The sequence below is a fragment of the Symphalangus syndactylus genome, chromosome 18 (genome assembly GCF_028878055.3).
Source record: "Symphalangus syndactylus isolate Jambi chromosome 18, NHGRI_mSymSyn1-v2.1_pri, whole genome shotgun sequence".
In the NCBI taxonomy this organism is placed as follows: Eukaryota; Metazoa; Chordata; class Mammalia; order Primates; family Hylobatidae; genus Symphalangus; species Symphalangus syndactylus.
In genome coordinates this window covers 54,754,340-54,777,778 of record NC_072440.2, presented here as the reverse complement: position 1 = coordinate 54,777,778, position 23,439 = coordinate 54,754,340, and the positions used below count along the sequence as shown (strand labels likewise).

Genomic DNA, 23,439 nt, shown 5'->3' with positions numbered 1-23,439 from the left:
TCTCTGCCTAGAACAGGGCTGGGGAAAAATCTGTGGTCATCACATTCACCATTGCATAAACACATATTCTTTCTATATGTCAGCAAGGAGCAAGTGCTACCAAGACAAGGCAAGGAAGAGGAATAGAGAATATTGCTGGGTGCTTTTCTGTAGGGTGATCAGGAAAGGCCTCACTGCAAAAGAGACATTAGAGCAGAGCGAGAGAGAGAGAGTCATAGAGAGATCTATGGGAAGAGCATTCCACCTGAAGGCAACAGACACTGCAAAGGCCCCGAGGCAGGGAGTGCTTGACATGTTTGAGGAGCCAGAGAAAGCGAGTGGGGCTGGAACGGAGTGAGTGAGGAGTAATAGGGGCAGAACACATATGGCCTTGTCCTCCCCACCAGCTGCGCTCCCTGTCCCCCCTCTCCCAAGGAGCCACCCAGCCCATGTCCCCTGCCCCGGTGGTCCCGATTAGATGCACCCAGGCTGACCCAGGGTGCAAATCCCCACCCCAATCCCCAACGCAAACCCTGAACCAGAGGCCTCATCTAAACTTTAATCTTAAACTCCACTTCAAACTGGAACCGGAACCACAGGTGGAAGCCTGAACCGGAACTCAAAGCCCAGCTGGAACCTGAACCCCGCCCTCGCCTGTGAGCCCCCGCGCCCGGGTCCCGCCCTCCCCATGAGCTTCACCTCTGACCCCGACCTCCCCTATAACTGCACTTTCTACCCCACAGTCCCAGGGAATCGCAAGCTGTCTCTCACACTCCACTTCCAGCAACGCCCTCTGGCCCTGTCTCCCCCACCTTCACTGTGAGCTGTGGCCCCCATTTCCCTGCCGTCCCCCTCACCCTCCCGGGAGCTGTGCCCACCTGACCCGGCATTTGCGCCTTTGTCTTCGTGGTCCGGAAGTGCCCCCGCCGGCGGAAGCATGAGCAGTGGCCACGTGCTTTACAGCGGCTGGCTGAGGAAGTCGCCCCCCGAGGAGAAGCTGAGGCTCTTTGTGAGTGCGGGCAGTGGGGGCGGGACCAGGAGCGCCACGGAGGGTCTGGGGGGCTCCGGGAGGGGCGTGGGGGAGGCGACCTATGTCCACGGGAGGAGCTGCGGGTGGAGGCGACTTTTCCATGTCTGCATGAGAAGGCGACTCCCTGCCAGCGAGAGACAGGGTCCAGGTTTGTGTGGGTTGCGTTCCGAGACCCAGGGAGTTGATTCCGGGGCTGGGGACCCTATTACCCTGAGGGCTGTGGGCCTGCAGGTCGGAGAATGGGCGGAAAAGGAGACACAGCAGGCTCCACAGCCTCGCAAAGGGCAGGAACCTCACACCCGCTCCCCTTCCCTCCCAGGCCCTGAGAATGGCGGGCACCTCGCACCCTCTCTTCTTCCCTCCCAGGCCCCAAGGAAGGCAGGCGCCTTAAACCTGCTCACCTTCCCTCCCAAGCCCCGAGAAGGCAGGCACCTCACACCCTCTCCCCTTCCTTCCCGGGCCCCAAGAAAACGCGGGGGCCTTGCACCCGCTTCCCGGCTTTTGTTACCATTGCTTTTGGTGTTTTAGTTATGAAGTCTTTGCCCATGCCTATGTCCTGAATGATATTGCCTAGGTTTTCTTCTAAGGTTTCTATGGTCTTAGGTCTTACATTTAAGTCTTTAATCCATCTTGACCCCGACCTCCTTCAGAACTGAGTTAATTTTTGTATAAGATGTAAGGAAGGGGTCCACTTTCAGTTTTCTGCACATGGCTAGCCAGTTTTCCCAACGCCATTTATTAAATAGGGAATCCTTTCCCCATTGCTAGTTTTTGTCAGGTTTGTCAACGATCAGATGGTTGTAGATGTGTGGTGTTATTTCTGAGGCCTCTGTTCTGTTCCATTGGTCTATATATTTGTCTTGGTACCAGTACCATGTTATTTTGGTTACTATAACCTTGTAGTACAGTTTGAAGTTGGGTAGCGTGATGCCTCCAGCTTTGTTATTTTTGCTTAGAATTGTCTTGGCTATACGGGCTGTGTTTTGGTTACATACGAAATTTAAAGTGGATTTTTCTAATTCTGTAAAGAAAGTCAATGGTAGCTTGATTGGAATAGCATTGAATCTGTAAATTACTTTGGGCAGTATTGCCGTTTTCACAATACTGATTCTTCCTATCCATGAGCATGGAATGTTCTTCCATTTGTTTGTGTCCTCTCTTATTTTCTTGAGCAGTGGTTTGTAGTTCTCCTTGAAGAAGTCCTTCACATCTGTTGTAGGTTGTATTCCTAGGTATTTTATTCTCTTGGTAGCAATTGTGAATGGGAGTTCACTCATGATTTGGCTCTCTATTTGTCTATTTTTGGTGTATAGGAATGCTTGTGATTTTTGCACATGGATTTTGTATCCTGAGACTTTACTGAAGTTGCTTATCAGCTTAAGGAGTTTTGGGGCTGAGACGATGGGGTTTTCTAAATATAGAATCATGTCATCTACAAACAGGGACAATGTAACTTCCTCTCTTCCTGTTTGAATACCCTTTATTTCTTTCTCTTGCCTGATTGTCCTGGCCCGAACTTCCAATACTATGTTGAATAGTAGTGGTGAGAGAGGGCATCCTTGTCTTTTGCCGGTTTTCAAAGGGAATCCTTCTAGTTTTTGCCCATTCGGTATAATATTAGCTGTGAGTTTGTCATAAATAACTTACTATTTTGAGATATGTTCCATCAGTACTTAGTTAATTGAGAGTTTTTAGCATGAAGTGGTGTTGAATTTTATCAAAGGCCTGTTCTGCATCTATTGAGATAATCATGTGGTTTTTGTCATTGGTTCTTTTTATGTGATGGATTACGTTTATTGATTTGCATATGTTGAACCAGCCTTGCATCCCAGGAATGAAGTTGACTTGATTGTGGTCGATAAGCTTTTTGATGTGCCTGGGTTTGGTTTGCCAGTATTTTATTGAGGGTTTTCGCATTGATGTTCATTAGGGATATTGGCCCCAAATTTTCTTTTTTTGTTGTATCTCTGCCAGGGTTTTGTATCAGGATGATGCTGTCCTCATAAAATGAGTTAGGGAGGCGTCCCTCTTTTTGCATTGTTTGGAATAGTTTCAGAAGGAATGGTACCAGCTCATTTTTGTACCTCTGGTAGAAATTGGCTGTGAATCGGTCTGGTCCTGGGCTTTTTTTGTTGTTGTTGATAGGCTGTTAATTACCGCCTCAATTTCAGAATTTATTATTGGTCTATTCAGAGATTTGACCTCTTCCTGGTTTAGTCTTGGGAAGATGTATGTGTCCAGGAATTTATCCATTTCTTATGAATTTCCTAGTTTATTTGCATAGAGGTGTTTATAGTATTCTCTGATGGTAGTTTGCACTTCTGTGGGATCAGTGGTGATACCCCTCTATCATTTTTCATTGTGTCTATTTGATTCTTCTTTGTTGTGTCTATTTGATTCTTTATTAGTCTGGCTAGCGGTCTATCTAATTTTTTAAAAAACAGCTCCTAAACTTACTGATTTTTTGAAGGGTTTTTTTGTATCTCTATCTCCTTTAGCTCTGCTCTGATCTTAGTTTGTCTTCTGCTAGCTTTTGAATTTATTTGCTCTTGCTTCTCTAGTTCTTTTAATTTTGATGTTAGGGTGTCTATTTTAGATCTTTCTCGCTTTCTCTTGTGGGCATTTAGTGCTATACATTTCCTTCTAAAGATTGCTTTAGCTGTGTCCCAGAGATTGTGGTACATTGTGTCTTTGTTTTGATTGGTTTTAAAAAAATCTTTATTTCTGCCTTGATTTTGTTATTTACCCAGTAATTACTCAGGAGCAGGTTTTTCAGTTTCCATGTAGTTGTGCATTTTTGAGTGAGTTTCTTAATCCTGAGTTCTAATTTGATTGCTCTGGGGTCTAAGAGACTGTTATGATTTCCATTCATTTACATTTGCTGAGGAGTGTTTTACTTCCAATTATGTAGGCAATTTTAGAATAAGTGAGTGCTATGTGGTGCTCAGAAGAATGTATATTCTGTTGATTTGGGGTGGGGAGCTCTGTAGATGTCTATTAGGTCCACTTGGTCCAGAGATGAGTTCAAGTTCTGAATATCCTTGTTTCATTTCTGTATTGTTGATCTGCCTAATATTGAGAGTGGGGTGTTAAAGTCTCCCACTATCATTGTGTGGGAGTCTAAGTCTCTTTCTAGGTGTCTAAGAACTTGCTTTATGAATCTGGGTGCTCCTGTCTTGGGTGCATATATATTTAGGGTAGTTAGCTCTTCTTGTGGCATTGATCCCTTTGCCATTATTTAATGCCCATCTTTTCTTTTTTGATGTTTGTTGGTTTAAAGTGTGTTTTATCAGAGGCTAGGATTGCAAACCCTGCTTTCTTTTGGTTTCCATTTGCTTGGTAAATATTCTTCCATCCCTTTATTTTGAGCCTATGTGTGTCTTTGCACATCAGATGGGCCTCCTGAATACAGCATGCTGATGCATCTTGACTATCCAATTTACCAGTCTGTGTCTTTTAATTGGGCATTTAGCCCATTTACATTTAAGGTTAATTTTTTTATTATACTTTAAGTTTTAGGGTACATGTGTACAACGTGCAGGTCTGTTACATATGTATACGTGTGCCATGTTGGTGTGCTGCACCCATTAACTCGTCATTTAACATTAAGTATATCTCCTAATGCTATCCCTCCCGCCTTCCCTGCCCAACAACAGGCCCTGCTGTGTGATGTTCCCCTTCCTGTGACCATGTGTTCTCATTGTTCAATTCCCACCTATGAGTGAGAACATAAGGTTAATATTGTTATGTGTGAATTTGATCCTGTCATTATGATGCTAGCTGATTATTTTGCCTGTTGGTGCAGTATCTTCATCATGTTGGTGGTCTTTACATTTTGGTATGTTTTTGCAGTTGCTGGTACCAGTTTTTCCTTTGCATATTTAGTGCTTCCTCAGGAGCTCTTGTAAGGCAGGCCTGGTGGTGACAGAATCCCTTAGCATTTGCTGGTCTGTAAAGGATTTTATTTCTCCTTCACTTATGCACCTTTGTTTGGCTGGATATGAAATTCTGGGTTGAAAATTCTTTTCTTTAAGAATGTTGAAAACGGAGGTTCCAAGATGGCCAAATAGGAACAGCTCCAGTCCGCAGCTCCTAGCATGAGCAATGCAGAAGATGGGTGATTTCTGCATTTCCAGCTGAGGCACCGGGTTCATCTCACAGGGACTTGTCAGACAGTGGGTGCAGCCCATGGAGCAGGGTGGGGCATTGCCTCACCCAGGAATTGCAAGGGGTCAGGGAATTCCCTTTCCTGGCAAAGGGAAGCCGTGACAGATGGTACCTGGGAAATCGGGACACTCCCACCCTAATACTGCACTTTTCCAATGGCCTTAGCAAACAGCACACCAGGAGATTATATCCTGTGCCTGGCTTGGAGGGTCCCATGCCCACGGAGCCTCGCTCACTGCTAGCACAGCAGTCTGAGATCAAACTGTAAGGCAGCAGCCAGGCTGGGGGAGGGGCACCCACCATTGCTGAGGCTTGAGTAGGTAAACAAAGTGGCCTGGAAGCTCGAACTGGGTAGAGCCCACCTCAGTTCAAGGAGGCCTGCCTGCCTCTGTAGACTCCACCTCTAGGGGCAGGGAAAAGCTGAAAATTCTGAAAATCAGAGTGCCTCTTCTCCTGCAAAGGAAAGCAGCTCCTGTACAGCAATGGAGCAAAGCTGGACGGAGAATGACTGACGAGTTGACAGAAGAAGGCTTCAGACGATCAGTAATAATGAACTACTCCGAGCTAAAGGAGGATATTTGAACCCATGCAAAGAAGCCAAAAACCATGACAAAAAATTAGGCAAATGGCTAACTAGAATAAACAGTATAGAGAAGTCCTTAAATGACCCGATGGAGCTGAAAATCATGGCACGAGAACTACATGACACATGCACAAGCTTCAGTAGCCGATTTGATCAAGTGGAAGAAAGGGTATCAGTGATTGAAGATCAAATGAATGAAATGAAGCGAGAAGAGAAGTTTAGAGAAAAAAGAGTAAAAAGAAACAAACAAAGCATCCAAGAAATATGGGACTATGTGAAAAGACCAAATCTACGTCTGATTGGTGTACCTGAAAGTGATGGGGAGAATGGAACCAAGTTGGAAAACACTCTGCAGGATATTATCCAGGAAAACTTCCCCAACCTAGCAAGGCAGGCCAACATTCAAATTCAGGAAATACAGAGAATGCCGCAAAGATACGCTTCAAGAAGAGCAACTCCAAGACACATAATTTTCAGATTCACCAAAGTTAAAATGAAGGAAAAAATGTTGAGGTCAGCCAGAGAGAAAGGTCGGGTTACCCACAAAGGGAAGCCCATCAGACTAACAGCTGATCTCTCCGCAGAAACTCTACAAGCCAGAAGAGAGTGGGGGCCAATGTTCAACATTCTTAAAGAAAGAATTTTCAACCCAGAATTTCATATCCAGCCAAACTAAGCTTCACAAGTGAAGGAGACATAAAATCCTTTACAGACAAACAAATGCTGAGCGATTTTGTCACCACCAGGCCTGCCCTAAAAGAGCTCCTGAAGGAAGCACTAAACATGGAAAGGACAACCGCATGGCCACTGCAAAAACATCCCAAATTGTAAAGACCATTGATGCTAGGAAGAAACTGCATTAACTAACGAGCGAAATAACCAGCTAACATCATAATGACAGGATCAAATGAACACATAGCAATATTAACCTTAAATGTAAATGGGCTAAATGCTCCAATTAAAAGACACAGACTGGCAAATTGGATAAAGAGTCAAGACCCATCAGTGTGCTGTTTTCAGGAGACCTATCTCACTTGCAGCTACACACATAGGCTCAAAATAAAGGGATGGAGGAAGATCTACGAAGCAAATAGAAAACAAAAAAAAGCAGAGGTTGCAATCCTAGTCTCTGATAAAACAGACTTTAAACCAACAAAGATCAAAAGAGACAAGGCCATTACATAATGGTAAAGGGAACAATTCAACAAGAAGAGCTAACTATCCTAAATATATATGCACCCAATACAGGAGCACCCAGATTCATAAAGCCAATACTTAGAGACCTAGAAAGAGACTTAGACTCCCACAAAATAATAATGGGAGACTTTAACACCCCACTGTCAACATTAGACAGATCAACGAGACAGAAAGTTAACAAGGATATCCAGGAATTGAACTCAGCTCTACACCAAGCGGACCTAATAGACCTCTACAGAACTCTCCACACCAAATCAGCAGAATATACATTCTTTTCAGCACCATGTCATACTTATTCCAAAATTGACCACATAGTTGGAAGTAAAGCACTCCTCAGCAAATGTAGAAGAACAGAAATGATAACAAACCATGTCTCAGACCACAGTGCAATCAAATTAGAACTCAGGATTAAGAAACTCACTGAAACCTGCTCAACTACATGGAAACTGAACAACCTGCTCCTGAATGACTACTGGGTACATAACGAAATGAAGGCAGAAATAAAGATGTTCTTTGAAACCAATGAGAACAAAGACACAACATACCAGAAGCTCTGGGGCACATTTAAAGCAGTGTCTAGATGGAAATTTATAGCACTAAATGCCCACAAGAGAAAGCAGGAAAGATCTAAAATTGACACCCTAACATCACAATTAAAAGAACTAGAGAAGCAAGAACAAACACATTCAAAAGCTAGCAGAAGGCAAGAAATAACTAAGATCAGAGCAGAACTGAAGGAGATAGAGACACAAAAAAACCTTTCAAAAAACCAATGAATCCAGGAGCTGGTTTTTTGAAAAGATCAACAGAATTGATAGACCTCTAGCAAGACTAATAAAGAAGAAAAGAGAGAAGAATCAAATAGATGCAATAAAAAATGATAAAGAGGATATCACCACTGATTCCACAGAAATGCAAACTACCACCAGAGAATACTATAAACACCTCTACACAAATAAACTAGAAAATCTAGAAGAAATGGATAAGTTCTTGGACACATGCACCCTCCCAAGACTAAACCAGGAAGAAGTTGAATCCCTGAATAGACCAATAACAGGTTCTGAAATTGAGGCAATAGTTAATAGCCTACCAAACAAAGAAAGTCCAGGACCAGATGGATTCACAGCTGAATTCTATCAGAGGTACAAAGAGGAGCTGGTACCATTCCTTCTGAAACTATTCCAATCAATAGAAAAAGAGGGAATCCTCCCTAATTCGTTTTATGAAGCCAACATCATCCTGTGACCAAAGCCTGACAGAGACACAACAAAAAAAGAGAATTTTAGACCAGTATCCCTGATGAACATCGATGCAAAAATAATCAATAAAATACTGGCAAACTGAACCCAGCAGCACATCAAAACACTTATCCACCACGATCAAGTTGGCTTCATCCCTGGGATGCAAGGCTGGTTCAACATATGCAAATCAACACACATAATCCAGCATATAAACAGAACCAAAGACAAAAACCACGTGATTATCTCAATAGATGCAGAAAAGGCGTTTGAGAAAATTCAACAGCCCTTCATGCTAAAAACTCTCAATGAACTAGGTATTGATGGGACACATCTCAAATTAATAAGAGCTACTTATGACAAACCGACAGCGAATATCATACTGAATGGGCAAAAACTGGAAGCATTCCCTTTGAAAACTGGCACAAGACAGGGATGCCCTCTCTCACCACTCCTATTCAACATAGTGTTGGAAGTTCTGGCCAGCACAATCAGGCAAGAGAAAGAAATAAACGGTATTCAGTTAGGAAAAGAGGAAGTCAAATTGTCCCTGTTTGCAGATGACATGACTGTATATTTAGAAAACCCCATCATCTCAGCCCCAAATCTCCTTAAGCTGATAAGCAAATTCAGCAAAGTCTCAGGATACAAAATCAATGTGCAAAAATCACAAGCATTCCTCTACACCAATAACAGACAAACAGAGAGCCAAATCAAGAGTGAACTCCCATTCACAACTGCTTCAAAGAGAATAAAATACCTAGGAATCCAACTTACAAGGGATGTGAAGGACCTCTTCCAGGAGAACTACAAAACTGCTCAACGAAATAAAAGAGGACACAAACAAATGGAAGAACTTTCCATGCTCATGGGTAGGGAGAATCAATATTGTGAAAATGGCCACACTGCCCAAGGTAAATTATAGATTCAATGCCATCCCCATCAAGATACCAATGACTTTCTTCACAGAATTGGAAAAAACTACTTTAAAGTTCATACGGAACCAAAAAAGAGCTGCATTGCCAAGACAATCCTAAGCCAAAAGAACAAAGCTAGAGGCATCACGCTACCTGACTTCAAACTACACTACAAGGCTACAATAACCAAAACAGCATGGTACTGGTACCAAAACAGAGATATAGACCAATGGAACAGAACAGAGCCCTCAGAAGTAATACCACACATCTACAGCCATCTGATCTTTGACAAACCTGAAAAAAGCAAGAAATGGGGAAAGGATTCCTTATTTAATAAATGGTGCTGGGAAAACGGGCTAGCCATATGTAGAAAGCTGAAACTGGATCCCTTCCTTATACCTTGTACAAAAATTAATTCAAGATGGATTAAAAACTTAAATGTTAGACCTAAAACCATAAAAACCCTAGAAGAAAACCTAGGCAATACCATTCAGGACATAGACATGGGCAAGGGCAAGGACTTCTTGACAAAAACATGAAAAGCAATGGCAGCAAAAGCCAAAATTGACAAATGGGATCTAATTAAAATAAAAAGCTTCTGCACAGCAAAAGAAACTACCATCAGAGTGAACAGGCAACCTACAGAATGGCAGAAAATTTTTACAATCTACCCATCTGACAAAGGGCTAATATCCAGAATCTACAAAGAACTTAAACAAATTTACAAGAAAAAATCAACCCCATCAAAAAGTGGGCAAAGGACATGAATAGACACTTATCAGAAGAAGATATTTATGCAGCCAACAGACACATGAAAAAATGCTCATCATCACTGGCCATCAGAGAAATGCAAATCAAAACCACAAGTAGATACCATCTCAAACTAGTTAGAATGGCAGTCATTAAAAAGTCAGGAAATAACAGGTGCTGGAGAGGATGTGGAGAAATAGGAACACTTTTACACTGTTGATGGGAGTGTAAACTATTTTAACCATTGTGGAAGACAGCGTGGCGATTCCTCAAGGATCTAGAACTAGAAATACCATTTGACCTAGCCATCCCACTACTGGGCATATACCCAAAGGATTATAAATCATGCTGCTATAAAGACACATGCATACGTATGTTTATTGCGGCACTGTTCACAGTAGCAAAGACTTGGAACCAATCCAAATGTCCAGCAATGATAGACTGGATTAAGAGAATGTGGCACATCAAGACAGGGATGTCCTCTCTCACCGCTCCTATTCAACATAGTATTGGAAGTTCTGGCCAGAGCAATCAGGCAGGAGAAGGAAATAAAGGGTATTCAATTAGGAAAAGAGGAAGTCAAATTGTCCCTGTTTGCAGATGACATGATTGTATATCTAGAAAACCCCATCGTCTCAGCCCAAAATCTCCTTAAGCTGATTAGCAACTTCAGCAAAGTCTCAGGATACAAAATCAATGTACAAAAATCACAAGCATTCTTGTACACCAATCACAGACAAACAGCCAAATCATGAGTGAACTCCCATTCACAATTGCTTCAAAGAGAATAAAATACCTAGGAATCCAACTTACAAGGGATGGGAAGGACCTCTTCAAGGAGAACTACAAAACACTGCTCAATGAAATAAAAGAGGATACAAACAAATGGAAGAACATTCCATGCTCATGGGTATGAAGAATCAATATCGTGAAAATGGCCATACTGCCCAAGGTAATTTATAGATTCAATGCCATCCCCATCAAGCTACCAATGACTTTCTTCACAGAATTGGAAAAAACTACTTTAAAGTTCATATGGAACCAAAAAAGAGCCCACATCGCCAAGTCAATCCTAAGCCAAAAGAACAAAGCTGGAGGCATCACCCTACCTGACTTCAAACTATACTACAAGGCTACAGTAACCAAAACAGCATGGTACTGGTACCACAACAGAGACATAGATCAATGGAACAGAACAGAGCCCTCAGAAATGATGCCGCATATCTACAACTATCTGATCTTTGACAAACCTGACAAAAACAAGAAATGGGGAAAGGATTCCCTATTTAATAAATGGTGCTGGGAAAACTGGCTAGCCATATGTAGAAAGCTGAAACTGGATCCCTTCCTTACACCTTATACAAAAATTAATTCAAGATGGATTAAAGACTTACATGTTAGACCTAAAACCATTAAAACCCTAGAAGAAAACCTAGGCAATACCATTCAGGACATAGGCATGGGCAAGGACTTCATGTCTAAAACACCAAAAGCAATGGCAACAGAAGCCAAAATTGACAAATGGGATCTCATTAAACTAAAGAGCTTCTGCACAGCAAAAGAAACTACCATCAGAGTGAAAAGGCAACCTACAGAATGGGAGAAAATTTTTGCAACCTACTCATCTGACAAAGGGCTAATATCCAGAATCTACAATGAACTCAAACAAATTTACAAGAAAAAAACAACCCCATCAAAAAGTGGGCAAAGGACATGAACAGACACTTCTCAAAAGAAGACATTTATGCAGCCAAAAAACACATGAAGAAATGCTCATCATCACTGGCCATCAGAGAAATGCAAATCAAACCCACAGTGAGATACCATCTGACACCAGTTAGAATGGCCATCATTAAAAAATCAGGAAACAACAGGTGCTGGAGAGGATGTGGAGAAATAGGAACACTTTTACATTGTTGGTGGGACTGTAAACTAGTTCAACCATTGTGGAAGTCAGTGTGGCGATTCCTCAGGGATCTCGAACTAGAAATACCATTTGACCCAGCCATCCCATTACTGGGTATATACCCAAAGGACTATAAATCATGCTGCTATAAAGACACATGCACACGTATGTTTATTGTGGCACTATTCACAATAGCAGTCTTGGAACCAACCCAAATGTCCAACAACAGTAGACTGGATTAAGAAAATGTGGCACATATACACCATGGAATACTATGCAGCCATAGAAAAGGATGAGTTCATATCCTTTGTAGGGACATGGATGAAACTGGAAAACATCATTCTCAGTAAACTATCGCAAGGACAAAAAACCAAACACCGCATGTTCTCACTCATAGGTGGGAATTGAACAATGAGAACTCATGGACACAGGAAGGGGAACATCACACTCCGGGGACTGTTGTGGAGTTGGGGGAGGGGGGAGGGACAGCATTAGGAGATATACCTAATGCTAAATGACGAGTTAATGGGTGCAGGAAATCAATGTGGCACATGGATACATATGTAACAAACCTGCACATTGTGCACATGTACCCTAAAACCTAAGGTATAATAAAAACAGAACAAAAAACAAAACAAAACAAAACAAACAAACAAAAAAGAGAATGTGGCACATATACGCCATGGAATACTATGCAGCCATAAAAAATGATGAGTTCATGTCCTTTGTAGGGACATGGATGAAGCTGGAAACCATCATTCTCAGCAAACTAGTGCAAGGACAGGAAACCAAACACCACATATTCTCACTCATAGGTGGGAATTGAACAATGAGAACACTTGGACACAGGGTGGGGAACATCACACACTGAGGCCTGTTGTGGGGTGGGGGGATGGGGGAGGGATAGCATTAGGAGATATACATAATGTAAATGGTGAGTTAACGGATGCAGCACACCAACATGGCATATGTTTACATGTGTAACAAACCTGCACGTTTTGCCCATGTACCATAGAACTTAAAGTATGATAATAATAAAAAAAAGAATGTTGAATATTGGCCTTCACTCTCTTCTGGCTGTAGGGTTTTTGCAGAGAGATCTGCTCTTAGTCTGATGGGCTTCTTTTTGTGGGTAACCTGAGCTTTCTCTCTGGCTGCCCTTACCATTTTTTTCCTTCATTTCAACCTTTGTGAATCTGACAACTATGTGTCTTGGGGTTGCGCTTCTCAAGGAGTATCATGGTGGTGTTCTTTGTATTTCTTGCATTTGAATGTTGGCTTGTCTTGCTAGGTTGGGGAAGTTCTTCTGGATAATATCCTTAAGAATGTTTTCCAATTTGGTTCCATTCTCCCTGCCATTTTCACGTATACCAATCAAACATAGATTTGACCTTTTCACATAGTCCCATATTTCTTTGAGGCTTTGTTCATTCCTTGTTTTTTTTTTTCTCTAATCTTGTCTTCATGCTTTATTTCATTAAGTTAATCTTCAATCTCTGATATCCTTTCTTCTGCTTGATCAATTCGGCTATTGATACTTGTGTATTTTTCACGAAGTTCTCGTACTGTCTCTTTCAGCTTCATGAAGTCATTTATGTTCTTTTCTAAACTGGTTATCCTAGTTAGCAGTTCCTATAACCATTTATCAAGGTTTTTAGCTTCCTCGCATTGGGTTAGAACATGCTCCTTTAGCTCGGAGGAGTTTGTTTTTACCCACCTTCTGAAGCCTACTTCTGTCAGTTCGTCAAACTCATTCTCCATCCAATGTCGTTCCCGTGCTGGCAAGGAGTTGTGATCTTTTGGAGGAGAAGAGGCATTCTGGATTTTGGAATTTTCAGCCTTTTTGCCCCAGTTTTTCCTCATCTTTGTGAATTTGTCTATTTTTGGTCTTTGATGTTGGTGATCTTTGGATGGGGTTTTTGCGTGGGTGTCCTTTTTGTTGATGTTGGTGCTATTGCTTTCTGTTTGTTAGTTTTCCTTCTGACAGTCAGGCTCCTCTTCTGCAGGTCTGCTGGAGTTTGCTGGAGGTCCACTCCAGACGCTGTTTGCCTGGGTATCACCAGTGGAGGCTGCAGAAGAGCAAAGATTGATGCCTGCTCCTTCCTCTGGAAGCTTTGTCCCAGAGGGGCACCTGCCAGATGCCAGCTGGAGCTCTCCTGTATGAGTTATCTGTCAACCCCTGCTGGGAGATGTCTCCTAGTCAGGAGGGTCAGGGGTCAGAGACCCACTTGAGGAGGCAGTCTGTTCCTTAGCAGAGCTCAGGTGCTGTGCTGGGAGATACACTGTGCTCTTCAAAGCCACAGGCAGAACGTTTAAGTCTGCTGAAGCTGCGCCCACAGCTACCTCTTCCTCCAGGTGCTCTGTCCCAGGGAGATGGGAGTTTTATCTATAAGCCCCTGACTGGGGATGCTGCCTTTCTTTCAGAGATACCCTGCCTAGAGAGGCAGAATCCAGAGAGGCAGACTGGCTACAGCAGCTTTGCTGTGCTGTGGTGGGTTCTGCACCATGTTCAAACTTCCCAGTGACCTCTTTCTCTGTTTTTACCTTCGGCTGGCCATTGTCCCTTTTTATGAGGATCCTTAGCCATAGACTACATTCTGCTGGCCTGATGTAGAGACAGACACCACAGGTCAACACAGGGTACCAGGGCTCAACTGAGGCCGTGAAAGGAGGCAACTCTAGCAGCAGTAAATATTAAATATATTAATAAATAAATATTAAATGTATTTATATAAATATAAATAATAAATATAAATATTTACATATATTTAAAATATAAGTAATATAAATATTTATATATACATAAATTATAATTTATATATTATATATAAATTTTTATTATATAGTATATATATATTTTTATTATATACAGTTATATATAAATTACATATATTTATATATAATCACATATATTTATAAATATATATAATTATTTATATAAATATACAAATAATAAATATAAGCAAATAAATATTAAATATATTAAATATTGACATAAATCTGAAATACAGATGCAGTTTTAGAACCAAGAGCTACTAGACAAAGGAAGAAATTAACAAGAAACTGGCTTTCTGGGACAAAGCCGAGTTCAGAATGAAGGTAATCCTGATCTGAAGTCCCATAGCACAAAGCATTTCCCTCACAGTCACCTTATTCAGAAGAGTCTCTTAGAAGTCTGGGTGCATCTTCTGTTCATAGCCAGGTGCTTCTCTAGGGAGGTGGAGATGATTCTTGGACAAATGATTGTATTTAGCTTGACCTGATGTCATGTGTGGTTGTGGCCTGAATTTTGCAGTCAGTCCCACCTGGTTTGAATCGTGGCTCTACCTAATAGCTGTGTATCATAGGCAAATTTACTTAGTGAATGAAGCTTCACTTTCTACAAAATATGAGGGGTAAGTAATATGTATCACAGGTGACTGTTGTATTAAGAAATTGTATAATGTAAGGTTGATACAAGGCATTGAGCTCGGTCCCTGAGGTAGAGTTAGCCGTCAAATAAACTGCTTGGTGTGGCATGTGCTACCTTCCAAATTTGCCATGCCACACTGTCCCATCTCTCACTGGAAAGAGCCAAGTTCTTCCCCACTTAGGACCTTTGCACTTGCAGTTCCCTCTTCCTGGGACACAGCAGCTTCCTCCACCACTTTCACATGCCTGGCTACTTCTCATTCTTCTAGTATTGGCTGGTATTTTCAAGCAGTGTTGTAAGGTGATTGAGAGCATGTGCTCTGGCTTCAAATTTTGGCTCTACCACTCACTGGCTCTGTGACTTTGAGCAAGTTACTTCTCCGCATCCCAATTCTTTTTTTTTTTCTATTTTTTTTATTTTTTATTTTTTATTATTATACTTTAGGTTTTAGGGCACATGTGCACAATGTGCAGGTTTGTTACATATGTATCCATGTGCCATGTTGGTTTGCTGAACCCATTAACTCGTCATTTAGCATTAGGTATATCTCCTAATGCTGTCCCTCGCCCCTCCCCCCACCCCACAATAGTCCCCGGAGTGTGATGTTCCCCTTCCTGTGTCCATGTGTTCTCATTGTTCAATTCCCACCTAAGAGTGAGAACATGCGGTGTTTGGTTATTTGTCCTTGTGATAGTTTACTGAGAATGATGTTTTCCAGTTTCATCCATGTCCCTACAAAGGACATGAACTCATCATTTTTTATGGCTGCATAGTATTCCATGGTGTATATGTGCCACATTTTCTTAATCCAGTCTATCGTTGTTGGACATTTGGGTTGGTTCCAACTTTTTGCTATTGTGAATAGTGCTGCAGTAAACATACGTGTGCATATGTCTTTATAGCAGCATGATTTATAGTCCTTTGGGTATATACCCAGTAATGGGATGGCTGGGTCAAATGGTATTTCTAGTTCGAGATCCCTGAGGAATCGCCACACTGACTTCCACAATGGTTGAACTAGTTTACAGTCCCACCAACAGTGTAAAAGTGTTCCTATTTCTCCACATCATCTCCAGCACCTGTTGTTTCCTGACTTTTTAATGATGGCCATTCTAACTGGTGTGAGATGGTATCTCACTGTGGTTTTGATTTTCATTTCTCTGATGGCCAGTGATAATGAGCATTTTTTCATGTGTTTTTTGGCTGCATAAATGTCTTCTTTTGAGAAGTGTCTGTTCATGTCCTTTGCCCACTTGTTGATGGGGTTGTTTTTTTCTTGTAAATTTGTTTGAGTTCATTGTAGATTCTGGATATTAGCCCTTTGTCAGATGAGTAGGTTGCAAAAATTTTTCTCCCATTCTGTAGGTTGCCTTTTCACTCTGATGGTAATTTCTTTTGCTGTGCAGAAGCTCTTTAGTTTAATGAGATCCCATTTGTCAATTTTGGCTTTTGTTGCCATTGCTTTTGATGTTTTAGACATGAAGTCCCCATCGCTTCTCGGCCTTTTGGCTAAGATCAAGTGTAGTGTAGACATGAAGTCCTTGCCCATGCCTATGTCCTGAATGGTATTGCCTAGGCTTTCTTGTAGGATTTTAATGGTTTTAGGTCTAACATGTAAGTCTTTAATCCATCTTGAATTAATTTTTGTATAAGGTGTAAGGAAGGGATCCAGTTTCAGCCTTCTACATATGGCTAGCCAGTTTTCCCAGCACCATTTATTAAATAGGGAATCCTTTCCTCATTTCTTGTTTTTGTCAGGTTTGTCAAAGATCAGATAGTTGTAGATATGCGGCATCATTTCTGAGGGCTCTGTTCTGTTCCATTGATCTATGTCTCTGTTGTGGTACCAGTACCATGCTGTTTTGGTTACTGTAGCCTTGTAGTATAGTTTGAAGTCAGGTAGGGTGATGCCTCCAGCTTTGTTCTTTTGGCTTAGGATTGACTTGGCGATGCGGGCTCTTTTTTGGTTCCATATGAACTTTAAAGTAGTTTTTTCCAATTCTGTGAAGAAAGTCATTGGTAGCTTGATGGGGATGGCATTGAATCTATAAATTACCTTGGGCAGTATGGCCATTTTCACAATATTGATTCTTCCAACCCATGAGCATGGAATGTTCTTCCATTTGTTTGTATCCTCTTTTATTTCATTGAGCAGTGTTTTGTAGTTCTCCTTGAAGAGGTCCTTCCCATCCCTTGTAAGTTGGATTCCTAGGTATTTTATTCTCTTTGAAGCAATTGTGAATGGGAGTTCACTCATGATTTGGCTCTCTGTTTGTCTGTGATTGGTGTACAAGAATGCTTGCGATTTTTGTACATTGATTTTGTATCCTGAGACTTTGCTGAAGTTGCTAATCAGCTTAAGGAGATTTTGGGCTGAGATGATGGAGTTTTCTAGATATAGAATCATGTCATCTGCAAACAGGGACAATTTGACTTCCTCTTTTCCTAATTGAATACCCTTTATTTCCTTCTCCTGCCTGAGAGAGGGCATCCCTGTCTTGTGCCAGTTTTCAAAGGGAATGCTTCCAGTTTTTGCCCATGCAGTATGATATTGGCTGTGGGTTTGTCATAGATAGCTCTTATTATTTTGAGATACGTCCCATCAATACTTAATTTTTTAAGAGTTTTTAGCATGAAGCGTTGTTGAATTTTGTCAAAGGCCTTTTCTGCATCTATTGAGATAATCACGTGGTTTTTGTCTTTGGTTCTGTTTATATGCTGGATTACATTTATTGATTTGCATATGTTGAACCAGCCTTGCATCCCAGGGATGAAGCTCACTTGACCATGGTGTATAAGCTTTTTGATGTGCTGCTGGATTCAGTTTGCCAGTATTTTATTGAAGATTTTTGTATCAATGTTCATCAAGGATATTGGTCTGAAATTCTCTTTTTTGGTTATGTCTCTGCCAGGCTTTGGTATCAGGACGATGCTGGCTTCATAAAATGATTTAGGGAGGATTCCCTCTTTTTCTATCAATTGGAATAGTTTCAGAAGGAATGGTATCAGTTCCTCCTTGTACCTCTGGTAGAATTCGGCTGTGAATCCATCAGGTCCTGGACTCTTTTTAGTTGGTAAGTGATTGATTATTGCCACAGTTTCAGATCCTGTTATTGGTCTATTCAGAGATTCAACTTCTTCCTGGTTTAGTCTTGGGAGGGTGTATTTGTCAAGGAATTTATCCATTTCTTCTGGATTTTCTAGTTTATTTGCATAGAGGTGTTTGTAGTATTCTCTGATGGTAGATTGTATTTCTATGGGATCGGTGGTGATATCCCCTTTTTCATTTTTTATTGCATCTATTTGATTCTTCTCTCTTTTCTTCTTTATTAGTCTTGCTAGTGGTCTATCAATTTTGTTGATCTTTTCAAAAAACCAGCTCCTGGATTCATTAATTTTTTGAAGGGTTTTTTGTGTGTCTATTTCCTTCAGTTCTGCTCTGATTTTAGTTATTTCTTGCCTTCTGCTAGCTTTTGAATGTGTTTGCTCTTGCTTTTCTAGTTCTTTTAGTTGTGATGTTAGGGTGTCAATTTTGGATCTTTCCTGCTTTCTCTTGTGGGCATTTAGTGCTATAAATTTCCCTGTACACACTGCTTTGAATGTGTCCCAGAGATTCTGGTATGTTGTGTCTTTGTTCTCGTTGGTTTCAAAGAACATCTTTATTTCTGCCTTCATTTCATTATGTACCCAATAGTCATTCAGGAGCAGGTTGTTCAGTTTCCATGTAGTTGAGTGGTTTTGAATGAGTTTCTTAATCCTGAGTTCTAGTTTGATTGCACTGTGGTCTGAGAGACAGTTTGTTATAATTTCTGTTCTTTTACATTTGCTGAGGAGAGCTTTACTTCCAACTATGTGGTCAATTTTGGAATAGGTGTGGTGTGGTGCTGAAAAAAATGTATATTCTGTTGATTTGCTGTGGAGAGTTCTGTAGATGTCTATTAGGCCCACTTTGTGCAGAGCTGAGTTCAATTCCTGGATATCCTTGTTAACTTTCTGTCTCATTGATCTGTCTAATATTGACAGTGGGGTGTTAAAATCTCCCATTATTATTGTGTGGGAGTTTAAGTCCCTTTGTAGGTTACTCAGGACTTGTTTTATGAATCTGGGTGCTCCTGTGTTGGGTGCATATGTATTTAGGATAGTTAGCTCTTCTTGTTGAATTGATCCCTTTACCATTATGGAATGGCCTTCTTTGTCTCTTTTGATCTTTGTTGGTTTAAAGTCTATTTTATCAGAGACTAGGATTGCAACCCCTGCCTTTTTTTGTTTTCCATTTGCTTGATAGATCTTCCTCCATCCCTTTATTTTGAGCCTATGTGTGTCTCTGCACGTGAGATGGGTTTCCTGAATACAGCACACTGATGGGTCCTGACTCCTTATCCAGTTTGCCAGTCTGTGTCTTTTAATTGGAGCATTTAGCCCATTTACACTTAAAGTTAATATTGTTATGTGTGAATCTGATCCTGTCATTATGATGTTAGTTGGTTAGTTTGCTCATTAGTTGATGCAGTTTCTTCCTAGTCTTGATGGTCTTTACAATTTGGCATGTTTTTGCAGGGGCTGGTACCGGTTGTTCCTTTCCATGTTTAGCGCTTCCTTCAGGAGCTCTTTTAGGGCAGGCCTGGTGGTGACAAAATCACTCAGCGTTTGCTTGTCTGTAAAGGATTTTATTTCTCCTTCACTTATGAAGCTTAGTTTGGCTGGATATGAAATTCTGGGTTGAAAATTCTTTTCTTTAAGATTGTTGAATATCGGCTCCCACTCTCTTCTGGCTTGTAGAGTTTCTGCCCAGAGATCAGCTGTTAGTCTGATGGGCCTCCCTTTGTGGATAACCCGACCTTTCTCTCTGGCCGCCCTTAACATTTTTTCCTTCATTTCAACTTTGGTGAATCTGACAATTATTTGTCTTGGAGTTGCTCTTCTCGAGGAGTATCTTTGTGGCGTTCTCTGTATTTCCTGAATCTGAATGTTGGCCTGCTTTGCTAGATTGGGGAAGTTCTCCTGGATAATATCTTGCAGAGTGTTTTCCGACTTGGTTCCATTCTCCCAGTCACTTTCAGGTACACCAATCAGACGTAGGTTTGATCTTTTCACATAGTCCCAAATTTCTTAGAGGCTTTGTTCATTTCTTTTTATTCTTTTTTCTCTAAACTTCCCTTCTCGCTTCATTTCATTCATTTCATCTTCCATCAGCGATACCCTTTCTTCCAGTTGATCGCATCTGCTACCGAGGCTTCTGCAATCTTCGCGTAGTTCTCAATACTTGGCTTTCAGCTCCATCAGCTCCTTTAAGCCCTTCTCTCCATTGGTTATTCTAGTTATCCATTCGTCTAATTTTTTTTCCAAGTTTTTAACTTCTTTGCTATTGTTTTGAATTTCCTCCCGTAGCTTGGAGTAGTTTGATCATCTGAAGTCTTCTTCTCTCAACTCGTCAAAGTCATCCTCCATCCAGCTTTGTTCCGTTGCTGGTGAGGAACTGCGTTCCTTTGGAGGAGGAGAGGTGCTCTGCTTTTTAGAGTTTCCAGTTTTTCTGTTCTGTTTTTTCCCCATCTTTGTGGTTTTATCTACTTTTGGTCTTTGATGATGGTGATGTACAGATGGGTTTTTGGTGTGGATGTCCTTTCTGTTTGTTAGTTTTCCTTCTACCAGACAGGACCCTTAGCTGCAGGTCTGTTGGAATTTACTAGAGGTCCACTCCAGACCCTGTTTGGCCGGGTGTCAGCAGTCGTGGCTGCAGAACAGCAGATTTTCGTGAGACCACAAATTGAGCTGTCTGACAGTTCCTCTGGAAGTTTTGTCTCAGAGGAGTACCTGGCCGAGTGAGGTGTCAGTCTGTCCCTACTGGTGGGTGCCTCCCAGTTAGGCTGCTCAGGGGTGAGGGACCCACTTTAGGAGGCAGTGTGTCCGTTCTCAGATCTCCAGCTGCGTGCTGGGAGAACCACTACTCTCTTCAAAGCTGTCAGTCAGACAGGGACATTTAATTCTGAGGAGGTTCCTGCTGACTTTTTGTTTGTCTGTGCCTTGCCCCCAGAGGTGGAGCCTACAGAGGCAGGCAGGCCTCCTTGAGCTGTGGTGGGCTCCACCCAGTTCGAGCTTCCTGGCTGCTTTGTTTACCTAAGCAAGCCTGGGCAATGGCGGGCAACCCTCCCCCAGCCTCACTGCCGCCTTGCAGTTTGATCTCAGACTGCTGTGCTAGCAATCAGCGAGACTCCGTGGGCATAGGACCCTCCGAGCCAGGTGCCGGACACAATCTCCTAGTGTGTCGTTTTCCAGGCCCGTTGGAAAAGCACAGTATTAGGGTGGGACTGACCCGATTTTCCAGATGCCGTCTGTTATCCCTTTCTTTGACTAGGAAAGGGAACTCCCTGACCCCTTGCGCTCCCCGAGTGAGGCAATACCTCGCCCTGCTTCAGCTCGCGCACAGTGCGCTTCACCGACTGTCCTGCACCCACTGTTTGGCACTCCTTAGTGAGATGAAATCGGTACCTCAAACAGAAATGCAGAAATCACCCGTCTTCTGTGTCGCTCAGGCTGGGAGCTGTAGACCAGAGCTGTTCCTATTCGGCCATCTTGGCTCCACCCCCTCTGCATCCCAATTCTTAAACTGTTCATTGGAGTTGTAATATCTATTTGACTAGGTTGTTGTGAGGATTAAATAAATTCATAATATGTGTACATACACACACATATTTAGCATTTAGAATGGTGCTCAGTGTGTAGTAAGGCTCTGTAGAAGTGATTGCTATTATAAAATGTCACTACTTCGGAGAGACCTTCCTTGCCTAGGTCATCTAGCAGTGTCCCCCAAACTGCTGTGATTACTGTCATATTTGGATATGTAATTACTGACATTCTTGGGTATATTTCTGTTATCTTATTTCATGCGATTTATCCTGCTTGAAAAAAATGAATTGAAAGATGAATAGGTACTTTGTGAGATGATATCATGAAACTGAACATATGTATAAGTGAAGTTCCAGAAAGAGGATGAGGGAGAGGAGAGAAAAAATACTTGAAGAAATTTTTGCTGAAGTTTTGCCAAATTTGGTCATAAACAGTAGTCCACAGCTCCTAGAAGTTCAGCTAATTCCAAGCAGGATAAACACAAAGGAGAATGTACCTAAGCTCATCATGATCAAATCGCTAAAGACAAAGATAAAACAAGGCAGGAGAATTGCTTGAGCCTGGGAGGTGGAGGTTGCAGTGAGCCAAGATTACACCACTGCACTCCAGCCTGGGCAACAGAGCAAGACTGTCTAAAGATAAAAAAAGCAGCCAAAGGGGTAATACACACTGTACCAGAATGACAGCCAGCTTTTATCAGAAACAGTGAAGGCCAGAAGACAGTGCACTGACGTGTCAACAGCCCTGGAGGAAGAAAACCATCATCTGAGATTCTACACCCAGTGCAATTTTCTTTTTAAGTGAAGACACTATAAAAACATTGTCACATTTTTGAAAAAGCTAAGAAGGGTGTTATCAGAAAGCATGCAATATAAGAAATGCTAAAAGAAATATTTCAGGCTCCTGGAAACCATGAGCTGTGGCTTTTCTCCTGTATATAGTCTGCCTAACAGAATCTGATCACTGTAGGCATGCATTTGTGTTTCTTTTTTTTTTTGAGACGGAGTCTCGCTCTGTCGCCCAGGCTGGAGTGCAGTGGCGCAATCTCGGCTCACTGCAAGCTCCGCCTCCTGGGTTCACGCCATTCTCCTGCCTCAGCCTCTCCGAGTAGCTGGGACTACAGGCGCCCACCACCACGCCCGGCTAATTTTTTGTATTTTTAGTAGAGACGGGGTTTCACCGTGGTCTCGATCTCCTGACCTCGTGATCCGCCTGCCTCGGCCTCCCAAAGTGCTGGGATTACAAGCGTGAGCCACCGTGCCCGGCCGCATTTGTGTTTCCTTAAGTGTTCATTGAATACTTGCTGGGTGTGAGGCACAGTACTAAGGCTTTTATCTGAGTCACTTCATATCCTTAGAACAGCCTGATCGCATAGGCACAGTATTGTCCTCATTTCTCAGGTGAGGAAATGAAGACATGGAGAACACAGGCCATGACACAGTCTGTGGTGCCATCATTCCTAGATTCTCTGTCCAGTGGAAAATTCTGTTTTAAAATATGAAGGCCAAAGAAACACACTATCAGAGTATCAGATAGAAAACAACAACAACACAACAAAGACAATATGTTACCAGACAACCCACAATATGAGAAATGCTAAAAGAATTACTTCAGCTGTACGCTTCTAGGGAGTGTA

General features: G+C 41.9%; 1 protein-coding gene and 1 pseudogene across 2 annotated transcripts in view; both read left to right on the top strand.

Moving 5' to 3' along the window:
* The first annotated feature begins 707 nt into the window (after positions 1-707).
* Positions 708-23,439, top strand: part of GAB4 (GRB2 associated binding protein family member 4) — a 51,931-nt gene continuing 29,199 nt past the window's right edge. For both annotated transcript variants that reach the window (XM_055252909.2, XM_055252908.2), the window contains exon 1: positions 708-988. In XM_055252909.2, coding sequence (XP_055108884.2) covers positions 917-988 — 72 coding nt within the window. In that variant the 5' untranslated portion in view covers positions 708-916. The remainder of the gene's footprint in view (positions 989-23,439) is intronic.
* On the top strand, positions 16,669-16,886 carry LOC129468757 (uncharacterized; annotated as a pseudogene).